This window comes from Macaca mulatta, chromosome 12 (assembly GCF_049350105.2).
Source record: "Macaca mulatta isolate MMU2019108-1 chromosome 12, T2T-MMU8v2.0, whole genome shotgun sequence".
NCBI lineage: Eukaryota > Metazoa > Chordata > Mammalia > Primates > Cercopithecidae > Macaca > Macaca mulatta.
This window is the reverse complement of record NC_133417.1, coordinates 21,785,052-21,811,670: the sequence shown is the minus strand read 5'-3', so window position 1 is coordinate 21,811,670 and position 26,619 is coordinate 21,785,052. Positions and strand designations below refer to the sequence as shown.

The 26,619-nt window shown below is 33.0% G+C and overlaps 1 protein-coding gene across 3 annotated transcripts in view; it reads left to right on the top strand.

Moving 5' to 3' along the window:
- DPP10 (dipeptidyl peptidase like 10) overlaps positions 1-26,619 on the top strand; it is a 701,607-nt gene that overhangs the window by 625,615 nt on the left and 49,373 nt on the right. For all 3 annotated transcript variants that reach the window (XM_077956499.1, XM_015109936.3, NM_001265998.1), the window contains 5 exon segments: positions 4,340-4,447; positions 13,898-13,989; positions 14,466-14,513; positions 17,563-17,684; positions 19,043-19,090. In XM_077956499.1, coding sequence (XP_077812625.1) covers positions 4,340-4,447; positions 13,898-13,989; positions 14,466-14,513; positions 17,563-17,684; positions 19,043-19,090 — 418 coding nt within the window.

The window sequence follows — 26,619 nt, the reverse complement described above, 5'->3', positions numbered from 1 at the left end:
ACTTGCACTTCCACAACTCACAGAACTTTTCTCTCTTCTTTCTGTCCTTCAGATAAAAACCAACACCCTTAAAAGGTCCACAAGTGATGAAAGTGAAAACTTTTTCAGCTCTGTGTCATAGAATCATTTTGCCTGTTTTCTCCAGTCTAGCTACATGGACCCTCATATGCACAGGGACTTCATGAGTGGCCTTCCTTCTGAACAAAATTCCCTCAAACTTCCTTATTTGAAGCCTATTTATTTTTCAAACCTTGGCTTAAATCGCCTACATAAGAAGTCACTTCGTCTAACTAGCCTAACCAAATCACATCTCCCGATAAAAGTTATATTAAAGTCAAGTGTCATCTTTGTGTAACACTTACACAATTATTGCTATGATTTTTTTTAACTAAGATACAAGGGCGTGAGGATGTTTATTTTTTGCTCCTAATTGTCAATCAAATGCCTAGTATAGAATTCGATATGTAAGAAGAGCTCAATAGATAGTAACTGAATGATTAAGGACAAAAGTAAAAAGGATTATAAATAATAGTTTGTCTGAAGGGTAGGTAGATGGATAGACACAAATTCATGCTTGTATATATATTATGAGTATATGTGTCTTTATACATGATTATCTATTAATATAAATACTTTTACCTTAGTCAATATACAAAATAAAATAGAAAAAACCCTGATTTTACAGCCAATAGTAGACTCGCAAATTTCAGTTAGATACAGAAAATAAGAACAATGAAAAATATATAACACATAATACTGATGCATTCTGAATTTCCCTCCATTATTAAACATCTTTTGCTGTTACTTTTATTGCCAGTGACATTCATAATAGTTTAACATATGTTAACATAATGCATGTTCTTTAGAGATTATGCTATCTAATTTTTAAATCCCAAATTTATGAATGTTTAATAGAAACTTTTTTTAAAAAACAAAGCATCCAGTTATTATTCAGTTAGTAAATGCCGTTGGTCATTTTTCACAGTTGATTTTTTTCTTCAGAAGCTCTAAGAGAATTTTATGAAATACTTAGAGTTATATGAAATTTAATGGATGAGCATGGTAGCAGTAATAAGAAGCAGCAAATTTCGAAGATAATTATACATTTAATAGAATCATCATATACTCTTTTTGCATAGTAGATAAGGCAAAGAGAAGTAGGCATGCTTAGCCTAGCTTTCAAGGGACATGCAGTTGGGATGACCACTGTATGATAGATTTGATCAAGGGATAGAGTCCAATATCCCCAGTTCACCATCTTGTGTGTCAAAAACACTGACTTGTATAATGTCATGAAACTGAGCAGTGAGATTGACACCACCTGTATGGAACTGAATGTTTATCACCAGACATTGTCAAGTGTGGGGAGCAGATTTTTTAGTCCAGCAAGGCGTTTGAGATTGTAGCCCTCATCTATTCCTGTTCTGAACTACTTCTAAGGTACTAGAACTGGGAAGAAGGCAATGTAAATGGGAGAATGCTCATATATCCGTATATGAGGAAAAAGCTATTCATCTTTTGAGAGAAAGTACAAAGGGAGAATGGTAAGGGAGGAGTTGCTATGTGGGGGTAAATCTGGTGGATAGAATGATATATATAACTAGTATTTTTGTTCATTGTATCCATATATTCATCTATTCACCAGTTATGAGTTGGGACCTACCGTGTCCTAGGCAATAGATCTAAAAAGATAAAATTTAAAATTTAGTTCAATTATTAATTGCCTAGTGAAGGAAGCCAACAAATTAACAGATCAATGTAATAGACTGCATTGGAAGCCATGATAAAGATGAATCCAAGATACTTTTTAGAATATCTGAGGAGAGATTTCCTAACTAGAGAAATCTTTGAAATTCTTTTGTTTCATGAGAATAAGTAAAAAAATGAATAAGATTTAGCAGAAAAAGGAAGACGAAAAGGTTGTTCCAGACAAAAGAAACTCCAAGAGAGATATATCCCACAGGAGCAGGAGATGGAACAAATAGAATTATTGACTTTATTATACTTGAAAGAAGTGATTCACTCAGTCAAGTATTTTGTCAGTATCCATTATATGCTCAGTTATACAATTTTTCCAACCTTGAATGGTATATTACTTTAGAATTTTAAATTTATTACATATGTTACTTATATTTTCCTGAATGTTCATAAGGCAGATAAGGAAAATATCCTTATTTTACTGTCAAAAGATGTATTATAAATGAAGCTAAAATCAGACTGTTCAGTATATTAAAATACTTAAAATTGACTGATTCATTCGGTAAATAATTATTGAGCTCAATTTACATGATATTCACTGTTCCAGGTGCTACAGATGCAATAGTGAAAAATACAAGTTTCCTGCCTATGAGGCGTACATTTACAGAGAACTGTATACATACATACATACATACATACATACATACATATGTAAATATGAGACTGGTGCAGAAGTAATTGAGGTTCTTGCCATTACTTTTAATGGGAAGAAGGCAATGTAAATGGGAGAATGCTCATATATCTGTATATGAGAAAAAAGCTATTCATCTTTTGAGAGAAGTACAAGGGAGAATGGCTTTTAATGGCATTACTTTTCCTGGCAAGAACCTCAATTACTTCTGCACCAATCTCATATATACATATATTCATATACGATATGTACATATGTACATACATTCATATACATATTTTGCCATCAAAAGTAATAGCAAAAACCACAATTACTTTTGTACCAATCTCATGCATACATACATACATTCATATACAAACAAACACATATACACAAATCATACATTGAATGGTCATAGTTGCTGTATTAGTACATTCTTGCACAGCTGTAAGAGACCAGGTAATGCATAAAGAAAAGAAGTCTAATTGGCTCTAAGTACTGCAGGCTGTACAGAAGCATAGTAGCTTCTGCTTCCAGAGAGACCTCAAAAAGCTTCCAATCATGGCAGAAGGCAAACATGGAGCAACATTTCACGTGGCCTGAGAAGGTGAAAGAGAGGGATGGGGGAGGCGTTATACACTTTTAAACAGCCAGATCTTGTAATAACTCACTCACTAACTATCATGAGACAGCACCCAGGGGATGCTGCTAAACCATTCATGAAGGATTCATTCCCATGATCCAGTCACCTCCCACCAGGCCCCACCTCTAACACTGGGGATTTCAATGTGACATGATATTTGGTTGGGACACAGATCCAAATTATATCAGGTGCTATGGAAAACTAGAAAGAAAATAAAAGGAGATGATGGATGTCAGATAGAGTTAGATGGTCTGACTTTCCTAGTCTCACTTTATATAGAGTAATAAGGGAACACCTTATTGATAAGGAGATTTCAGACCAGAGACCTGAAAGAGATAAGAGGAAGAGCCAGACCAAGAGAATACAAAGTACAAAAGCCCTGGAACAGGATCATGCAGGAACCCAGTGAAGAAGCAAGAAAATGAAAAAGATGAGATCAGAAAGACAGTAGAGGGCCAAGTCATCTAAAAGGGCATATCAAAGCCTTGCTTTATACCATATATGTAATCACTCTCATGAATCCAGCAGAAAAAACTCAATGTTTTGTCAGATAAATATATTTTCTTAATGTTTATGTATATATATGTATATATATCTGTGTGTGTATATAAAATATGTGTGTATATATGTATATATGACTTTTGCCATTTAATTTTCAAAAATAATTCTATTGATTTAATGTGTCACCAGAGTTTAAAAATTATCAAATGGGGTCACAGTTGTAGGTGGGCATTTGTGTTTCTGTGTTTGTGGAGAGATGAGCAATAAAGATGGTAAATTTGAATTAAGTAACTTTCTATAGAATCCTTTCAATTTTGTGGCCTGTTGTCTTTTGTATTTTCAGTAAATTTATGAATACATTATCAGAAATGAACCTTCAAGTACCTACAGTTGTGAAAGAAAGGATTTCAAAAAATATGTTATAGAATTTTATAATTAAAAGATTTATTTTGGTAAACTGGTGCAGATGTTTGCATGTTCCTTATCTTTGAAGGATATATCACTAAACACACTCTTATGTGAAGATATGACAGTTCTTGTTTGAACCAATTTAGAAAGTGTCTTTAGTCTAATAGTAAATCATTCATATCCACCATGCACAAAATTTTCTTATCCTTCCCACAACTCAACCACATATGCATTATAATTTATCAGATTTACTTTTAAAAAACTAAAAAATAGCATACATTCATTTTTTTAAATTAGTGTGCCCATTTTCCTAACTAATTTTAAATCAGTATTTGGTATAACCCATGAAGGAATTAACAGTAGGCAGCACAGGTTGCACGCGTTTTTTTGAGATTGTTCTATGCTCTTCTGTATTTTAGAATGAGGAGCCCGTGTTTTCTAGAGATGGCAGCAAATTCTTTATGACAGTTCCTGTTAAGCAAGGGGGACGTGGAGAATTTCACCACATAGCTATGTTCCTCATTCAGGTAAGTGCTGGCTTTTTTCCATGTTTTGATTTCATTATCCTCATGTCACTGAAGGCCCAGTTCTTGTGGCATTCTAAACCTCTAATTCATGGCCATGAAACCCAGCCATATATACAACTCACAGACAGCTTAGGAAGAGGACCTCCATCCATAGCCATACATTCAAGCCTTACCTTCCCAAAAAACAGTCTCAACACTCAGTACAATTTAATGAGTTAGATGTGTGTCCTGTGAACTGAGGGCTTTGGGATATAGAATTTAATAAATAAAAACCTCCCAACTTTTGAGGACCTGAGGCAATCTAGAGAAGATTTTTTATTCAATGAATACATATAACCTATTTTGTACAAGTAATATTTTCCAGGTGCTATAAAAGTTTTAAATACTCAAAACAACCTAAATATCCACCAAAAATTGATGGTTGAATAAATTATGGCACATCTCCCCAAGCAAATAGAGTGCAGATTTTTAAAAACAGGATAAAATAGATGTTTTATGTTAAATAACATAGATTTCATGTTATAAAGTATAATCTATGTTATATTTTTATGGACTTTCTGATAAAAAGAGGGGAAAGGTTACTTTTTAATCTAATCAAAGAATATGAAGGGTTTATACAGGTTTATTATTAAAAAATTAGTAAATTCAGGTAGTTAGTTTAAATATGACAAGGCTAATGAGTCAATCTGAATTTAATTTCCAAGAGCAAGCATTCATGAAAAAATAAAGCATCCTTCAAAATCATATGCATAAATACTCTAGTCTCACAGGTTAAAGACTTTCTAATGAAAAGTCACTGTGGCTAAAATGGGATCTTTAAGAGAGTTTTACAAACTAGCTAAGAATAATTTTGTACTTACAAAATATAGAATAAATATAAATATGGCAAGGATACTTAACTGACCTTAGTAATCTTATGTTTTTAGAACCTTTAAGACTTGTGCACATTCTCAAACGATTACCATTATCTACATATATTTATATTGGACAGCTTAATGCTTTAGAGTCTCAAAATCTTATGTCAATAGTTTAAAATTTGAAACTTGTTCAGCGTCTGTGCAATTAAAATAATTGTCATTATTTTAACTTTAATTTTAATCAAGACTGAAACAAATAATTTGGAACACATACAGTTTCCACAGTACAGATGTAGATTGATTTTCATAGCATATTATTAAGGTGGAAAAACAGGTTATAAACTAATGCATAATATGATCCTATTTATGCTCTAAATAAATGTATGCATTTATAGATGGATAAAATTTTGGATGTTTTTATATCTATGATTCTATAAGTCAGTTAATTATATCTATAAGTCAGATATAATTAAGAGAACTTTTTTATGAAACTGAAGGGAAGTAGACTAGCAAATTACCTTACTTTATAAGCTTTTGCTAATTAAGAGTCAACTTGGTTATCACAAATATTAGAGAACTATTTTGGCCCCCAAAATAACACACTTTCCAAATCTTACAACTGATTAAAACATTTCATTGAATTTTTAAATTTCAGTGTTTTATATTCAAGAAGCTCTGTGAAAAATGTAAGGGGTAAAGAAGATTACATACAAATTATAGATATTTATAAGAGAGAGTGAAGGATAGGAAAACTTGTACAGTACATCTTTGTATATGTAATTCTCCAAAGAAGACAATCTGTCCTTGACTGTAGGTACCCTGTTGTGCTATCAAATACTACATCTTACTCATTCTATCTAATCGTATTTTTGTATCCATTATTCAACAAATAAATAATAGAAATAGTGTCTTCTAAAAAGTATGGCATTGGGTAGGGTTGTGATGTTGACATATAGGAATTAAAATATTTATACAGACCCAAACCAAGAGTTTTTTTATAAGCCTAGGGAAGAAATACCTTCTATTTTACAGTCAAACCAGCCTAACATGTAGGCTAATTCCTGTATTTCTGAAATGTTCAGAAGAAAAACTTTATAAAGTTCTTACATTGTGTTTACTTTGTTCCTCTTCTATATGGAGACTATAACAAAGCCTTCATTGAAGTAGAAAACATTTTTCTTCTATTCTGATTGCTGTTCAAGTAATTTGTGGTTTGCCTCATTGAGAAATGAACATGACTGCATGATTATTTATGAATATTTTGGCAATTGATTAAAATTAGTCTACTTTGCTAATGAGTCAGAAGTCAGTGCTAGGTAGATACAATTTATACCTAACTTTAAACACACACAAACACAATCACATACATTATTTTAGGAAAGAGTTTGCACTACCTTGCCTCAATTTAAAAATAGCTAACAAAAAAGCTATTTATGATTTGTTTATGACTGCTTAATTGGCATTATGAACTATAAAATTCTGAAAACTTCAAACTGAATAAACTGATAAAGGAGTATATAAAATCACCCACAATAGCATTACCTCACATTCTCACACTTTTAATCCATTATTGTGTATATGTTAAATTCTTTTTTACATGAGAAATATATAATTTTCCCCTAAAGATTGCAATTATAGCATAATATAGATTTATAACATTAAAATAATAGCTAATGAGCATTTTCTGAAAACATTTAATTGTATTCCTAATATTTAACATTTTATATTTTTCTGAAATGTGATTTTAATAGCTGCTCAGCATTACATCAAGCAGATATACTGTACTGTCTTTATTTATTTATTTATTTATTTTGAGACAGAGTCTTACTTCATTACCCAGGCTGGAATGCAGTGACACGATCTTGGCTCACTGCACCCCTGCCTCCCGGGTTCAAGCGATTCTCCTGCCTTAGCCTCCCGAGTAGCTAGGATTACAGGCACCCACCATCATGCCCGGCTAATTTTTGTATTTTTAGTAGAGGTGGGTTTCACTGTGTTGTCCAGGCTGGTCTTAAACTTCTGACATCAGGTGATCTGCCTGCTTCAGCCTCCCAAAGTGCTGGGATTACAGTCATGAGCCGCTGTGCCCGGCCTGTCCTGTATTTAAACGATCCAAGTTTATTCATCATTAAAGTTATTTCTGTATTTTGATGTTAGAAATGATTAAAGTTAAAAGCCCCTATAAACACTTTATTTATCATTCTTCCCACAAAATTATATTTCTAGATGTTAAAAGATATGCAGGCTGGGTATACCATATGTATGTATTTGTTTAGGTTTTGATGTGTAATGCCAAATTGGCTGTCCAAAAAATAGTACAGTAATTTACTGCCTAAACAGTAATGCATGCCAGCATTGATGACTTGTTACCCCCTTTCCTTCCCTTGCCATGTTACATAATTCTACTTAAAATTGTTATGCCTGAAAAGTGAGAAATGACAGGAGTACAGCCTTGGCCACCAGCAGTCAGCCAGATCACCTTTGCAGTACTTGGCGCTGACCTATGTTTGAGAGCTTACTGGTTCACTCAGAATGTATTTATTTGTTTGAAGTACCTTACTCCATGAAATTACTAAATTTTTGCAAACATTTGCTCTCTCATATTATCAGTACGTCCATAAAAATCATTAATTAGAGACCAAGCTGGAAAATTATTGCTTTCAAGCTATTTTCATTATGGAGAGTGATGACTGTCATTACATATATTTTAGTGGGTTTTTTTTTTTTTTCCTCATTTACAAGAGCGGTCCTTGTTAAAGTGATTCCAAAGGATACAAATAAAAGAAGCAAAGAATGCATGTGTTTTCCTCCAGTCTTCATTTAAACATTATTGTAATTTTATAGAAACTACAGTATTGCATCCTGATATGTCAAATTTAAATTTTAAATGCATAGTTTCCCACAATGCTAAATAATTTTGAAAAAAAAAATTCTTTAGAAGATTAATATTGAGTTGACTGGATGTGCATCAATCACCATTATTTGTTGTTCTGTGTTTAATTTACTGGCAATTTGTTGTAATGATAGATGTCACTGTATATAAAGCTTATTTATATTGTGGATTATTTCTTTAGTATTAACAAAACCAGAATTGCTGGATCAAAAGTAAAAGATTTCTAAGCCCTACTGTATGTATTTCCGGATCACTTTCAGTATGAATATATGAAAGCAAAATTTGTGAGTGTTTTCTCCACTTTCATATATTCTATTAAAGATAATTTTTTTAAAAAACTGTGACTTTTCTGAAATCTATATAGCTAAAGAAATTGTTGGCCGGGCGCGGTGGCTCAAGCCTGTAATCCCAGCACTTTGGGAGGCCGAGACGGGCGGATCACGAGGTCAGGAGATCGAGACCATCCTGATAACACGGTGAAACCCCGTCTCTACTAAAAATACAAAAAACTAGCCAGGCGCGGTGGCGGGCGCCTGTAGTCCCAGCTACTCGGGAGGCTGAGGCAGGAGAATGGCGGGAACCCGGGAGGCGAAGCTTGCAGTGAGCTGAGATCCGGCCACTGCACTCCAGCCTGGGCGGCAGAGCTAGACTGCGTCTCAAAAAAAAAAAAAAAAAAAAAAAAAGAAATTGTTCTTCTGGATAGAGTGTTTAGTATGCATTTTAATATCAGTTTATGTACTTCCTGAGTTATACACTGATACAAAACTTTTTACCCCAGACCATTAAACTTTTGATCACTTCAGATATTCGCCCCTTCACTCCCTGAAAAATATTTGTTATGTTGACTTCAAACTTCTGAATTCTCATCTCAGGAACTGTAACATCCTGCCATTCAGGCTGCAGCCAAGAGATAGGTTTTTATCAAAGATATGGCACCTTTTTCTCTCAAATATGGAGTAAGCAGAGTTTTCATTGTGTTCAGCCGTTCAGATTCATAGGCATAAGGAACAGCCCTGCCATCTTCTAAAATTGTGTTAAGTGAAAAATTATATGTTGGTGAATCCGTTCACTTTCTCTATTCAGCAACACGAAGTTTTACCCATGAGACCTTATGATTTCACTTGGAACAATTTTAAGTACATTATTCACTGCAAATACTGTGGAAAATAGTATGCCCCCAATCCACAATTTTATCACCAAATCAACCCAGTAAAATTTTTGCATTAACTTTCATTGCTGTATCTGATTAGGACATTGTCTGAAAACAATTAGCTCATCTCATGTGGTGAATAGATGGCAAATTAAAGCATGCTATTTTTAAGCACTACAACATTTCTCTTATTTAGAAGCTGTAAAAGTTAAAATTTAATATAATAAACTTAAATGAATAATGTGTAATTAGGTAAAAAGCACATGCACCGTTAAACTTGTATTGATACGCAATGTGTTTCCAATTTGTAAATAGAACTATAAAACTAATATTTAACTTCCTTGAGCAGGATAAAATCTCTGTGAATTCAAGGGCACTTGTCTGATGTCTAATGTTCCAAATAAAAACTCTATTCCAAATTTCTAGCCCTCTTTTAAGAATGAGTGAACTTACAAGGTTTGTTGCTTTTTAGTCTGAGATTAAACATGAAATATTAGTTCAATTTAAAATACATTATCATATTGCCTTTATCAAAAGTTCACGACAGTTTTATATTTATATGCAGTATTTCTAGTCTATCAAGTTAATATTGCAGAGATTATGGATGCACAGAAAGAAAGAAATGTTACTGTAGAGTAAAAACTGCTGTTCTTTCCTGCTTTGTTAAGTGACGTTTCCTGTGATTGTATTTCTGCTGAAGGTGCTTGAAAACCTAACTGAAGTACAAACATCGCTTTGTGAAATCTGCTCAAATCCCTTGATATTTATTTTTTAACTGTCGCTCAGTCATCTACCATATTCTGATTGGTATTAAGACTATTAACCAGATCAAAATTAATGTGTCCCCTGCTGTGACATTCTTATATAGGTTATTAGAAAGTAAATATTTGCTATTATATGCAAAATGGGGGTTCAACCTATTCCTCATACCATATTTGCCCTGATAGGTAAAAAGCAAGCAAGGCAATTACAGCTGTTTAAAATAAATCAATAGGTTGTAGGGTTGTTATTATGGCTTCCGACAAGGGATCTTTTGATCCTACACTTGAAAGTGTAATATTTTGAACTAAAAGTATCATTGAAGTAAATAGTGTACAGTTTTATTTTTTTATATTGTGTTCAAACATTTTTCAAAGCATTGGGTTTTTACTCATGGCAATTTTAATTAAAACATACATACACCACACACACACACACACACACACCCCACACACCAAAATATCTTGAAAACCAGAAAATAATTAAACTAGAAATCTGTGGGCCAAAAGTTTCTCCAGATGTTTTCAAATATTGAGCAAAGTTTCTTCACTTTTTTAACGTTTTGAGATTTTTTTTGTCTTGAAATTGGCATCAAAGATGCACTAAAACCTTGAAATTTTAGTATCCCGTCCTTGGCTCATTCAAAGCAGGGCCTGGAAATGAGTAAGAAAGAGGAGCTATCCACTGAGTTATTTTTCTGTGGGAACTTGGCAATAAAATGTATGACTTTAGGATTCTGTGCCAGCCTTTGGGTTGTGCAGGTCTCATATCTCACAAATTGGATGTCTTTGCACTTACATCGTTAGTCAACATATACTTGTAAATCACAGTAGTACATCAGACAGTATACAAAGAAGGTGATACAAAGAAGTCACAGACTTGCTGTTGACCTAAAACAGCTAGAAGTCTGGAGAACTTCCACTAAGAACATAAAATAGACTACTTAGGCAGATATTGAAATGCAAATACACACCAATAAGAAAATTTTTCAAAGGAAGATTCTGTTAGTACGCATGTGTAGTAAGCTATAGAATGCCTTTTTAGTTTACACTTTCAGTTGTATGGGAAAATAGAGGTTATAATAAAACTGTCCCATATGAACCGAATTCTGAATTTATTTTTACCAAAAATGTATTGAAAGTGTTACTCAGCTGACAGATTACACTCTCTGAAGACAATGCAATTGAATTGCACAAATTATAACATTTAAAATGTCAGACATTTAGAAACAAAATATAATTTCTATTCATAGTTTCAAGAAGAAATCAGCAAATACTTGGAACTAAATGAAAATACTACATATACCAAAATACGCAGTACATATAAACAATAATTTTTAATATATGCAATAATTTTATATGCATATGTGAAATTATGTATATATCCAATGTCAGAATTTAGAAAAAGAAGAGAATAAAAGAATAAATTCAAATGTAAAAGAAAGGAAATTAGAAGTGAAAGAGTAGGCTGGGCACAGTGGCTCATGCCTGTAATCCCAGCACTTTGGGAGGCCAAGGCGGGCAGATCACCTGAGGTCGGGAGCTCGAGACTAGCCTGACAAACATGGAGAAACCCCATTTCTACTAAAAATAAAAAATTAGCCGGGCATGGCGGTACATGCCTGTAATCACAGCTACTAGGGAGGCTGAGGCAGGAGAATGGCTTGAAGCTGGGAGGCGGAGGTTGCGGTGTGCCAAGATCGCGCCATTGCACTCCAGCCTGGGCAACAAGAGTGAAACTCAATCTCAAATAAAACAAAACAAAAGAAAAAAAATGAAGGAGTAGCACTTATTAAGCTAGTAAGCAAACATGAAATAAAGCGGTGTGATAAAACAAATAATTTCTTTGGAAACAGTAATTAAATCTATAATAGCTATCAAGAGTAATAATAACTTGGACAGCTCCAAAGTATAAATAATGGAAAGGGACAAAATTACAGATTTTAAAAATATTAAAAGAATACTATGAATAACTTTACATTGGTAAACTTGAAATTTAGGAGAAATGGGTGCAATCCAGAAAAAAAGTCAAAAATCAGATTTAAGAAACAATCAAAATCCCCCATAGTGCTGAGAAAATGGAATCAGTGATGTAAAATTTTTCACATCAGGGAAAGGTTGTTTTTAAAAAATGAATCTAACCAGATATTCTAAGAACGTGCACTTCCAATTTTATGTTATTTTGAAAATGAAAAAAAAATGGCATATCTTTAGTATAATTTATGACATGGGTATCATCTTGTAACCAAAACCAAATTAAGACAGTATGAGAAAGGGCAGTGTAACAAAGTTTAAAAATACTGAACCACTTATTGACAAGTTGACTTATTTAATGCATTTAAAAAATTAACTCATTTTTCACACAGGAATGCAAAATTTGCTTAAAATTTCAAAAATATATAAGATAACTGCATTTAAATCTTCATGAGAAAATTATAATCACCTTAATAGATGCAGACATAGGATCCAACAAAATCAACAAATTCAGTATTCAAAAATTCAAAATTCAACAAAATCAGTATTCAAAAACCTTAGAAATTTGGGAATAAAGGGAACTTCTTTTAGATGAGAAAGGCACTTGTCAAAAGGTTCATTAATGTAGCATAATTGATAATGGAACAGTAGGAATAGTCCCTTTAAAATCAGCACTGAGATAAGGAATCAGAATGAAGTAACTTCAGTATACACAAAACCAGAGATAACAGTTTTGTGGTTTGTTTATACTTTAAGTTCTGGGATACACGTGCAGAAGGTGCAGGTTTGTTACATAGGTATACACGGGCCATGGTGGTTTGCTGCACCCATCAACCCATCATCTACATTAGGTATTTCTCCTAATGCTATCCCTCCACTTGCCCACCATCCCCTGACAGGCCCCGGTGTGTGATATTCCCCTCCCTGTGTCCATGTGTTCTCATTGTTCAGGTCCCACTCATGAGTGAGAATATACAGTGTTTGGTTTTCTGTTCTTGTGTTAGTTTGCTGAGAAAGATGGTTTCCAGCTTCATCCGTGTCACTGCAAAGGACATGAATTCATCCTTTTTTATACCTGTATAGTATTCCATGGTGTATATGTGCCACATTTTCTTTCTCCAGTCTATCATTGATGGGCGTTTGGGTTGGTTCCAAATCTTTCTAATCCATTCTAATCAGTGTTCTCTAACTATGTAAAATGATTAAGGAATAGAATGATAGTATTTCTAAGAATACTTTTTGGGTCAAGCAATATATATTTTTTAGACAATACTACTATCTGTGTTCTACATATTAAAATGTTAGTCCTATAAACACGTTGGAAGCATTGATTAATTACCTTCATCAACATGAATTCATCTTGGAAAAAAAATTATTGCATTAAATGGCAAATCTTATAACAATGCCCATACTGCAAAGGTTAAAATGAATACAAACCTGAGTCTTTATTGGAGTAAATTTTGTTTTAAAGTATTTTTTTAAAAAAAGCTAACTGTAGAGCTGCCAGTCATCTAGATGAGAGTGATTAAAGTCCTACCTTGGTATCAAATGCTGCCATCAACATGGTATTCTTGATTCACCCTTACCCAGAGGAGTTTTCTGAATGACTTTTCTGTAGTTCAAATAAAAGCACTAAGCTACCTACCTTGGTCTGTGTTTACAGGAACGCACGTTCATTCTTGAGCTATGGAACAGAAAACTGAATGTTAACTGAGAATTAAAGAATTCAAAGTGTCACGAGCAGTTGGTACATTCGTGTTTAACAGAGAGATGCTGTTTAAATAAAAGGAAAAATCAATATTTTCTATTTCTTTGCAGAGTAAAAGTGAGCAAATTACCGTGCGGCATCTGACATCAGGAAACTGGGAAGTGATCAAGATCTTGGCATACGATGAAACTACTCACAAAATGTGAGTGTTTTCAGTTCCCTGGTCAGGCTGCAAGTCAGGGTTGTCAAATGCCATCTTTTCTACTAGAATTATGTTTTGCTTACCATAGTCCTAGTCAAAGCAAGCCAGCCATGGAAAGAATAACCTTTCTTTAAAGACCTCTTCCACAGTTCGCACACAGGTATCTTACACAGAGGCATGTACGCGTGTGTGCGTGCACGCATACACACACAGTGATTGGGAGAGATTATGAAAAAGGATGATTGTATCAGGGGAAAAAATATGTTTTCCAGATTGATCAAAGCCCTGTGTTTGAATAGCAAAACAACTCTTTTCTGTATTTGGACAGTTTTAAAACTTCAAGTGAAGATTTAATGTGAAAATTCAGGTGACGATTCCATGTGAATTCAAGATTCAATGTGACAATGTGACAAAATTCACAGATCACAAAAAATAGATCTGTGTCTAATGCTTGTGTTGTTTTCTTTCCTGGACAGTTACTTTCTGAGCACTGAATCTTCTCCCAGAGGAAGGCAGCTGTACAGGTAAGCAGTGTGCAAGGATCTCCTTACACAGACTGGCTTCTCAATGGCTGTCTATGTAGCATAAGGAAGGGAAGGAAAGGAAAAATTTAAAATGTCTTTTGCAACATGGTTAGGGAGAGTCAACTTTGCATGACAAAGCTTCACACTCTTGCACCAGTCTGTCCCTTGGCAGGACTGGACACAATGCAGCCTGCTTTCTCCCTTCCTCCTCTGCTCTCTCCTTATTGTTTTCTTCACCTGCTTTTGCAGTTTCTTAGTATCTTTTTTTGTGGCTTGTTTCTCTCAACTCTCCACGTCAGAGACATTTACATATTTTCCCTTGTGCCTTCATCTCCTGCTAAGTCTCATTTTAAATTTTCAGTACATTAATGTGGCACAGGTGAAATTTATTCTTGTACAGTATAATGTTGTTGTGAACAGTTAGTCTACTGTATCAAGCAGGAAGCTTTCCCCCTTTGTCTTGTCGTTCATAAAACCCAGTGAGATTGTTTCAGGAGGAGGCATCCTTATTTAAATAAGGAACGCTCATTGCTTGCTAAAATAAAGCAATACTTGGGAAAATAATTACGTCTGTTCAATGTTCCCAAATGCAAAACTATACTCAAAAAGAGGCTTAAGCTCGCACCTAGTTAGTATTAAAATGTCTCTTTACTCAGAAAGCTTTTACCAGGATCCCACAAGAATGACTTTTATTTTTGACTGGCAAGCAGCCTATTAATTCTAGACTTTATATACATGTTCTAATTTCCATTTCACAGATCCATTTTTAAAGTGTCAAAACTGCCATGACCTATTCTCAGGGGAAATTCATCATGTTTGAAGAAGTGTCACCACTAATTCTTACCAAGTCGCATAGACTTTCCTTTGAGAGTAAAAATGCATGTTTAAAGTCCCCCGACTTCCTCTACATCACCCCCCACACTCTTATTTGTACACAATTAGCTTTCATCAGAAGCAACCTTGTCCTTTTAATCGCCTTTCTTAATATATCATTTTTATATTCTTAGTTTATTCTCTTGGACCTCCTGGAACCCATGTTCTTAATTCTAACTTCCAGGAAACAAAGCTATTTATATAGAGATAGTGATTTGAATTTTGGATTAGGGATCTTGATCAAAGTACTGGTCACTTTTTCTTTTGGTGACCTGAAGCTTATCTTTCTTGAAACATACATTATGATTTATATTGGTAGCCATAAACTATAACTTAGAGAGGTGGAAATAATTTATATCTTATAAAATTCCTATTTTTTAAAACTCAAAGAAAAATGACAGCATCAGAAGATTAGACTTGGTTAAGTTTAGCAAGTGGAACTGCCTCAATCTTTCTTCCCATTATTAGTCTAAAATGTGATTTGAATCATAATGGCTTCTTAGATTTGTGTGCTTGTCTTATCTCTCTAGTGACTGAGGTAGAACAGTCAATATATCTCTGACGTGTACTAGTGTAGTTGACTGTGTTATAAAGAAAATGTAGTACCGATAAATTTTCCCTTAAATAGCTCATCAAATGCCAGTTGGCTTGACTGTAAGATAATGTTAGCGTTTGACCCAGAAAATGAAATCAATGTCTTGTCCAGGCCATAAAAATGACCATTGGTTGACTTAATATATGGCACTAGGCACCCCTGCAGGAGTAGGACTGCTACCGTAGTCATTGTTACTTTCTTTGTCTCAAAATTTGCATCTCTTTATTTCAGCGATCTCATAATCTAAATAATGAGAAAATACCACATAAATCTCCAGGGAACTTGGATCTAAAAGCTTTATGGAAGAGTAGAGAGAAAAAGGTTTTAAATCTTAGTGTGTCACTGAATAGCTGTGTGCAACTGGGGTAATTTCTAAGTTTTCTGTGGTGAAAATTGTACAATATTATGAATGTAATTAATGAAACTGAATTGTACACTTGGAAATGCTTAAAATGGCAAATTTTATGTTATAAAGGTTTAACCCAAATTTTACAAAATAAAAGAAATTGACTACAAATATTTTATAAGTTATCATGAGTGAAACTAATATGATTTGTGCTTAGTATATATTAATTGTTTTGACTATTATAAGAAAATTTTGGATTATAATCATCTCACAGTGTTTCAAACATGGAATTGTGATTTTGTGAACTGTTTCTTGTATCTGCCTTAACACCCCGTTCCAATCCCCATACCTACAGCGTATTGCACATCAAAACCAACGTGAATATTATTCATTTGCAAATATGTAGACAAAAATCATTTCATTCCAAAATGAAATCGAGCCTTTTGTCTGATCAAGTTTTTTAAAGATATTCTCAACAGTGTTTTCATCCAATGACCTACCAAATTTTGCATTCAGACTTATTTATTAAATAAACAATTCGATAAATGAAATTTAATCTTGTATTAATTTTTCAACTCCTATAACCTTAAGCACCATTATTATAAAATAAAGATAGTGATGACTCTTCTTTTTACCACCTCATTATCTCAAAGTGTGTGTTGTTGTTAGTGTTATATATGTTATAATACAAATACAACTTTTTTTTAAATCAGTAATTTTCTGCAAGTAAATGATGGGGAAAATTTGGCACTGATACCAAATTCTAATGTTTAGAATGTTTAATTTAGAAAATCATGAGCTTGATGTTTTGTTTGACTTGTGGAAGTGTTTATTCCTTCTTTCAATGAGTATGTATTAAATATTGAATAATATCTGTGGGAAATTCCCTTTAAGATTTTACACAGAAATATCTATTTAAAATGCAAAAAACAGTAAGTTATTTTGAGTTCCATTGAAATCAGTTCTTTGTTTATAGCCATACATACAAGCATACATATTGCATACGTAAAAATATACATACTTTTAATTTTAATAGATTAAGAAAAATGTGTATGTTTTAACATTACTAATAGAAGTTGACATTTTATGTATATGGTGATTCATAGTTTACAATGAACCTCTATGCAAATACCAATGTAACTCCCCTGTTTATATTATATTTAAATATGAACACCACACATTCAAGGGCCTAGAATAGTAGCATTTCTATAATAACTTCCTTTTTCTTTCTCCAGTGCTTCTACTGAAGGATTATTGAATCGCCAATGCATTTCATGTAATTTCATGAAAGAACAATGTACATATTTTGATGCCAGTTTTAGTCCCATGAATCAACATTTCTTATTATTCTGTGAAGGTAAGATAATACATGAATTCTGATATATTTTATTCATTGTATTTGATCAATATCTGTTGGTATTGGCAATTATTATTCTAGATGATTTCATAATCTCAATTTGTAAATTTTTGTTAATAGGATATTCATTATATATACATTCACTGAGATACAATTTTTTACATATTTCATATAGAAATAAAAACTGAGACTAAGTCAATAAACATGCACACATAATTAATAAGTGCTATTTGAACATGAGCAACTCTCAAAGGTGAATAAATATATTTATATCAACAAAGCCATGCCACAATCATAAACTAATTTACCTAGTCTTTAGGAAAAGTAATAGTCTAGTGTTCTTGTTAAAACAATGCCTTAGTTGTTAAGAGATTTAGGATCTATGGAAATTTAGGACCTATGGAAATTGAATTCCCCTGCTTCAACGTTCTTCAATTCTGAGCAATTATATTCACCATTATCACCCTTTCTATCTTGTAACAATATGCATAGTCTTACATGTTTATACAGTATTTCTACAATATAGTCATAGAAATCATTTTCCATTTAATATGATACTGTATTTTCCAGAGATTAAATGGAACTCATGTGTCCTCTTATCATATGAGGAGTTGAGTGCTACTACTGCAGCTGATACATTAAGCTGTCCTTTTTTAAGACATAATGAGAGTATACCAAGACTTACTTTTTAACATTGTTTTTCTCTTGATATATGAAATGAAGTAATCAAAAAAGAAGTTCTTGTTTAATGACATCAGGAAAAAAAAAACACATTAGTTTTAGATGGGATTCCTTGGAGAAGTGAAGTTTCAAGATAACTTTTTACAGTAAGAAATTAGCTAGTATATTTTAAGTATTTGGATACTTACGGAGATTAACATATTTTTTAATTAATGTAAAATTACTCCCAATTTTGAAACTTTTCTTGTGGATGAACTATTTTCAATATGCATACATTCTTTCTTTTTTGGCTGAGTGGCAAATAGAATTTGATCTTGGACCAGTGGATGAGGGGTGAAAGGGTCGTGGATTAGCTTTCTGAACATCAGTGGCTAGTCTATAAAAGACTAGAGATAAAGAGAAAGCGTGTAGAATTGGCTAAAAACATAGAAATATAGATCATTTGGGGGAAGAGGGAATCTTAATCTCTGCAAATAGTTTCCTTCTTATATATTCTTACCTTTCTGAATATAATGCTTATAAATAGGAACGAAAACTAGTTATCTGGTTTCTGTTTTGCTATGTTTTAACCACGAAGTGCTTCCATTTGGGGGAAAAAAAAACTATTATGTAAACTTTCTAATGATTATTACTTAGATGTCTTTAAAAATATTTATACACATATTTTTAAATTCCAGGTCCAAGGGTCCCAGTGGTCAGCCTACATAGTACGGACAACCCAGCAAGTGAGTACACAAGAAGACAATTAAGAATAGTTACGGTTGGCATTAGTCTTAGACATTGTATTATCTATTCTGAGTCATATACTCTATAAATCCTTCCTCAAAAAATCCCCAGCATGAGGAAAGCTGTGTGTATACCATCAACTTGACCTTATGTATGTAAGGAAGGCAGTAAAGCAAGCGATGTGAGCCATGTTACAGGCGGGAGGTGAATCTTATATGCCCAAAATAGGATATCTACTACCTAAATCAAATAGAGTTATTGATGAAACAGGTACATTTTAGCTTACTGGCCTCTTAATGTTCTGGTTCATTCTTGCCTGGGCCTCACCTAAGTTGTTCCTCCAGAATAATCTTTTGAAGACATTTTGGAAAACTATGAAAAATATTTTATATATTTTCTATCCTGTTTGTTCCAGATATCCAGGTTCTTCTAGTTTTATATATGCACTTTTTCATTTATGCATTTATTCATTTGTATATTTGTTAAGTGATCACCTACTTTTGTCAAGTGATGTGACAGAGTCTGAGGGTCCATTGGAAGGGTCTCGTGTTCAAGAACTTACAGTAAAGTAGATAAATAAATGCATGGTTGGGCTTATCTTAAAAATGAATAACCAGACTTCATCCTTTCTTCCTTTCTCTTTCCTTTCTTCCATGTTTGTATCCTTCTTTCATTTTTTAAGTTTTATTTAATCAATGCTTCTATTCTGTGATTATTTCACGTAAGCTACTATAATCCAATAATGGCTCATATTTATTGACTCATTTAAAATTCTGAACACCTCTGAGATAGTTAATTTGATTACCCCTTTTTACAGGTGAGAAAAATTAGTCTCAAAGAGGTTAAGGATTAATAGCTTGGCCAGAGTCATACTAATAAATGGCAGAACCACGAATCAAATGAGACAGTCTGACTCGAGAATAGGGTTTGTAATTCAGTACAATATAATAGCTACTTTTTCTATTGTACTTTTGCCTCTTGCATTGCATACTCTTATTTAAGTAGGAGTCAGTTAGGTGCCTTGACTTAGAAGACATACAAGTAAAAATGTGTAAGGTTGAATGACAAATATCATTTTGAGAAAACAGATCAAGACCAATTATATTCTTCAAATAATGTCATATGGACACTTAGTGCATGCACTAGGCAATAAGAAATTTCTAAGTTTGTGTTGGGTTTTTGTGTGGCTGGAAGATGGTTTAGCACACATTTTAGTTTCTATTTATTTCATTATTTCCATCTTCAGTGTAAACTTAAAGAGGTTATGTTAAGCAAATCAAATCTATTCAATATTAACTCTAACAGCAACAATAATGATCATAGACAGTATGGTTGATAAAATGGAAAGAAAGTTGAATCTCATAGATAGAACAATCAGTGTATAAAATAAGTCTATCACATGCTTTTTGTGGGATCCAAGATGGTGTATTAACATCTCATAGAATCAGTGTCTTCCAAGGCAAATAAACAAATGTGTTTGCAGTGGAAATGAGTAATATTCATGATATATAGGACACACTTAATCAATAACTATTTGTGTTACACTGTATATTCTGCCTTTAACAAAGGATAATTAAAAATTTTTCCAATCTGATTTTAATTTGATTTTATCCTATTGTTGCAAGGCAATGTCTTTTCTAATAACTTCTGCTTCAAATTACCAAACATTTCTGTCTTAGGGAAACCACGTTATTTTCCTGTTCAGAAGCCAATCACGATTGTCTCAAGGTCAACAAAAACAAAAAAGGCTATGAATAGTGGTCAAGTGCTTAATTTTCTTTTCAAAGGATAATTACTTAGGGAGATAAAATTTATAGTCAATGGCAAGTAAGTCTTTGGGTTAATGAAAGCGAATATACCAAAAATAAATCATAACTCATTTTGGGGCCACATGAAGTAGAATAATGCATGGGGAGAAATTTTTAAAAAAGAAAAAGGAACATATTTAACAAGCGTGGAAAATCTTTAAACCCACTAGTTATCAAAGAAATGCAGAAGAAACTACTGCCATGTAATTTTTCCTAACAAATTAATAACATTAAACATTTGTATTACTAACAAAGATAGAATGTAGTAGAAGTGTTAATTATAACATATTAAAAATAATAGTCAAGACTTAATTCTTTTTATTTCTTTTCTTTTCTTTTTTTTTTTTTTTTTTTTTTTGAGACAGAGTTTTGCTCTTGTTGCCCAGGCTGGAGTGCAATGGTGCAATCTCAGCTCACTGTAAACTCCGCCTTCCAGGTTCAAGCAATTTTCCTGCCTCAGCCCTCCAAGTAGCTGGGATTGCAGGCATATACCACCACGCCCAGCTAATTTTTGTTTTTGGTAAAGACTGGATTTCTCTATGTTGGTCAGTCTGGTCTGGAACTCGCAACCTCAGGTGATCTGCCAGCCTCAGTTTCCCAAAGTGCTGAGAGTATAGCCATGAGCCACCATGCCTAGCAAAAACTTAATTCTTTTATATCTTTTTTTCATTTTTGTAGTTTATACTGAGAAAATAATTCTAAATGGAGAATATTATGACAAAGCTATTGAAAATAGAAAAAGACATTATAAATAACAAATAATGGGAGTTTGTAAATAAATTTTAATAGAATATGACGCAGTGCCCTGAGCATCTTCCATTTGTTTTTCCAGAACCACTTTTAACTCTCAATTCTCTTCAATGTTCTCTGGCCTGGAAGTACTTTCTACAGATGACTTAGGTTCTGTTGCCCCATGACTTCCAACTGGATTCCACCAAAGGAAATCTTGTAGGCAACTGGAAAGAGGGAGAAAACTGCTCTGGGTTGTTTATTCCACCAGCCCTGTTCCTGTGGAGTCACCACAAGTTGGCTGTGACCTTTGGCTGAAGGGAATCTTCACCCTTGACCTTCAGGCCCAGCCACTGTGTTCTTGAAGTTTTCTTTTTTCACTGTGTTTCTGCCGGGATTTGGTATCGGAATCACACCAAATGATTGAGTTGGAATTAAAAATCATACCAAAAGAATGAGTTGGGGAGGAATCCCTTCTCCTTGATTTTTTAGATTAGCTTCAGTAGGATTAGTTGCAGCTCTTCTTTATACATTTTATAGAATTTAAATATGAATCCATCTCGTTCCAGCCTTTTTCTAGTTGCTAGGCTTTTTATTACTGATTTAATTTCATAACTCATTATTGGTCTGTTCAGATTTCCAGTTTCTCCCTGGTCCATTCTTGAGAGGGTGTGTATGTCCAGGAATTTATCAACTTCTTGTAGGTTTTTTAGTCTGTGGGCATAGAGGCACTCATAATAGTCTCTGAAGGTTTTTTGTATTTCCATGGGGTCAGTGCTAATGTCCCATTTGTCATTTCTGATTGTGTTTATTTGAATTTTCTCTCTTTTTTATTAGGCTGTCTAGCAGTCTATTAATTGTATTTATACTTTTGAAGAATCAACTTTTGATTTTGTTGATCTTTTGTATGCTTTTTCACATATTCATTTCATTCAGTTCAGCTCTGATTTTTTTTTTTCTCCTGTAGCTTTGGATTTGAATTGGTTTGCTCTTGTTTTTCTAGTTTCTCTGTGTGAATATTCACCATTTTTAAAGCATTTAAAATTAAATGCTTAGGATAGCTTCTTTGAGAATATACTAATGTTTAAATAATCAGAGTTTCTTTACATTTTAAACATGTAAAAAACCTCTTAGAACATCTAGTCTTCCAGATATATATTATAGGGGAAGATATTTACTTACAAAAGAGGTAGTTTGATGTGCCTGAGATTACACACACACAGCATTGTCGAATGGGAGAAACATAAAATTACATAGCTATAACAGTCTGTGATTATTTCTCTAGTAAAAGTGTACACAGTTCAGGGCAAGAGAAAGTCAATGCGAAGACATTTTCAGAAAAACAAATGTGTATATACAAACATAAGAACGCATAAAAATGTTCACATTTGCAAGATAAACATTGTTCATCACAGCTGGAACAAAACATTTACTAAAAAAGCAAAAATATATGAGGCCAGAGGGACAGACTGGAATTGGATTGTAACTCTTATTTTTTTCTAAGTAGTTTGGATTCAATCATATTGGTTCAATGATAAACCTTTGACGTTTTAATTTTTTTTTTTTTAATTCTGGCTGTGGAGTAACTGGAAATAGACTTGATCCCCTTGTTTCCCTTAAGAAAAAATAAGAATAATAATACAGAAAACTGGACAAAATATACAAATCAACTGTTTCCAGACATTTGACAATAGCCAGCATGGGTCTCAGATCCCCCCTGAAAGAAGGAAATAAGTAAAATTAGTGTTGTAAGTTCTCTAGCTTTCTTGTTAACAGCAATTTCTGAACTCCAGTGCAATAAGGAATAAACTAATCATAATACAATGATATCCCTGAGTTGAGGAGACAGAAAATGATATTCAGGTAGATTGAGGCTTATGGAGTGTTGACGAATTGTATGGAATTTTATGGAATTGAGGCTTATGGAACGATGGAACTGGAAATGAAGAAGCCACATGGAGAAAGACATCTGCATAGGGCTGGAAGAGGGATCACCCTGAATCGGAAGTGGGATCACCCTGAATCGGAAGTGGGATCACCCTGAATCAGCTGCTGAAAATACCTAGCTGAGTATGCATAGGAAGATGCTTCATGAGTGTGGGCAATGCCGGAGCTTACAGAGTGGTGGGATATGCTCACCTTTTAATCAGCAGAGTAGTGGAACATTTAGAAGAGATCCCAGAAGTGTCCTGCCTTTTGTAGTACTAAACTAGCCATAGAGCAAAGGTCATTCAAATACACACTAAAAAGATTTCTTTAAAGGTCTTCAAATGGTCAACCTGCCTACAACATATGCCAGAACAAAGTCCAACAATTGTTAAAAGATTACAACAAAACCCAGGCTTTCAAAATGTAAATGCCACAATGGTCATTATCTAATAAAAAATTACTAGCTTTGTGAAGAAAGTGGAAAATATGACTCATAAATAGGAGAAAGATTAGTGAATAGAAACAGACTCAGAAATGACAGAGATGATGGAAATCACTGACAAATACAGTAAATTAGCTGTTACAAATAAATAAAGCTATCAAGAAAAGAATTAATGTAGAGAGAAAACAAAGAGAATATATTTTTATAAAAGAACGTTGTGAATTTAAAATAAAATATTTGAAATATAAACTTCTCTGGAAAATACTAAAAACAGATTAGAGGCCAGAGAGGAAAAGATCAGTGTACTTGAAACAATATCAGTAGAAAATTTCTTGACACAAAAAGGAAAAGAAAGACAAAGGAAGAACATAAATTAACTGTAGGCCAATATCTACATCTCTCATATTTGTAATTAGAGTCAGAATGGGACAAGGAGACTTGCAAAAAATATTTGATGTAATAATGGCCAATAATTTTCTAAATCTGATGAAAAAGTTCAAAAAAGTTCAACATAAAGAAAACAAGATAAATGTCAATAAAACCACACTAGTGCACATCATGAGCAATTATACAAAACCAATGATAAAGAAAAAAATTTTTAATCATCAGAAATTAAAAGACACATTACATCCACATATCACACACATAGTAAAAACAAATGACTACAGACATCTCATCAGAAAAAAGCAAACCAAAAGACAATAGACCAAAATACTGTAAATGCTTATGGAAAACAAAACTGAACTAAACAAAAATCCTTAATAGAAAAACAAACCTAGAAGATATTTCTCACTTAAAAATGAAGACAAAAAGAAAGTTTCAAGAAGTGAGAATGTTCTGTCATCAAACTTTCACTTCTAAATAATACATTGATCAATAAAAAATAAATAATTAGAAACTATTTTGAGCCAAAGAAAAATAAAAATACATCAGATCCCAATTTAGGGGTAACTACAACTGTGATTAGAAAGAAATGTATGACTCTAACTTATTGAATAAAAATAAAAACACCTCAGATCCCAATTTAGGGGTTACTACAGTTGTGATTAGAAAGAAATTTATGATTCTAACTTATTGCATTAAAAGTAAGGGTTTAAAATCGATAATCTCCTCTTTCACCTTTAGAAACTAGAAAAACATGAGCAAATTAAAACAAAGTTGAAAGAAGGAGATAAAAATGGGTAAGAAGGAAATAAATGATATTGAAAATAGACTAGCAATAGAGAAAATGTATAAAATCAAAAGGTGCTTACCTGACAAGATCAATAAAGTTGGCAAAATTCTAGCCAGAGACATGAAGAAAAAGAGGAAAATGTAATGCCATTAATAAAAGAGATGATGTCCGTACAAATGCTATAGATATTAGAATGACAATAATGGAACATTATAAGTAATTTTATGCCAGTAAATTTGACATCTTAGATGACATGGAAAAATTCCTTAAAAGACACAAATTGCTAAACATTCACATGAGAAGAAATACAATATATAAATATGCAATTAACATTCTCCTCACAAAGAAAACTCCAGTTTCAGCTAGCTTTACTGGTGCATTCTATGCAACATTGAATAAATTAACACCAAGCTTACACAAACTCTTTTTTAAAATATAAGGCAAGTATCGACCGGATTCCAAATCCAGACATATATATTAGGAGGACAAAAAAAAACCAAATTTTCTCATGAATTTAGACGCAAAACACCTTAACTAAATAATAGCGAGTCAAACCTAGCAATTATAGAAAGTATGATAATTTATTATGGCCATATTGGATTTACCCAAAGATTCTATGTTTGCTGTAACCTTCAACAAACAATATAATTCACCATATTACACTGACACGTCAAAGGATTTAGAAAAAAATTGAAAATTTTGGCCAACAATAATAATAATCAATCAATAGTAATTCCTAATCAAGATAAGATCGAAAGAAATTCCTGAACTTCATGAATGGTATCTGTAAAAATACTACAGCTGACATCATGCTTAATGGTGAAAGAATGATGCTTCTCCCTGAGAACTGGGAAAGTCAACAATGTTTGTTCTCACTCCTTCTGTGCAACATTGTAGTAGAGGACTTAGCCAGTAAAATGGGTAAGACAAAGAAATATATGCAATAAAACTGTGTTTTTGCAGAAGACATGCTATGTACAAAACAAAAGACAAGGAAACAAAAAATTGTGGAATATACACACCTATAAACTATTGAAAACAAGTGAATTTATCATGGTTACAGCTGTAGGCCAATACACAAAATTCAACTATTTCATCAACGAAAATGCAAGATTTGAGTATTTTTAAAATGCTGTTTAAAGTAAGGTCAAAATATCCATGGAGTATCTATGAATAAATCTAATAAAAATAAATACCTCCTCTATAAATCTATATAATACTGCTGGGAGAAATTAAAGACTCAAATTCCCACAGAGACAGACATATATGTGTGTATATACATATATACACACACACATATATACACATCGATATATATGTATACAATATATAAACATATGCAGACATATATGTGAGTGTATATATATTTATGGATTAGAAGGCTCACTATTTTTATGATATAAAGTCTCTCCAAATAGATCTACAAATTTAATACAATGCATGTAC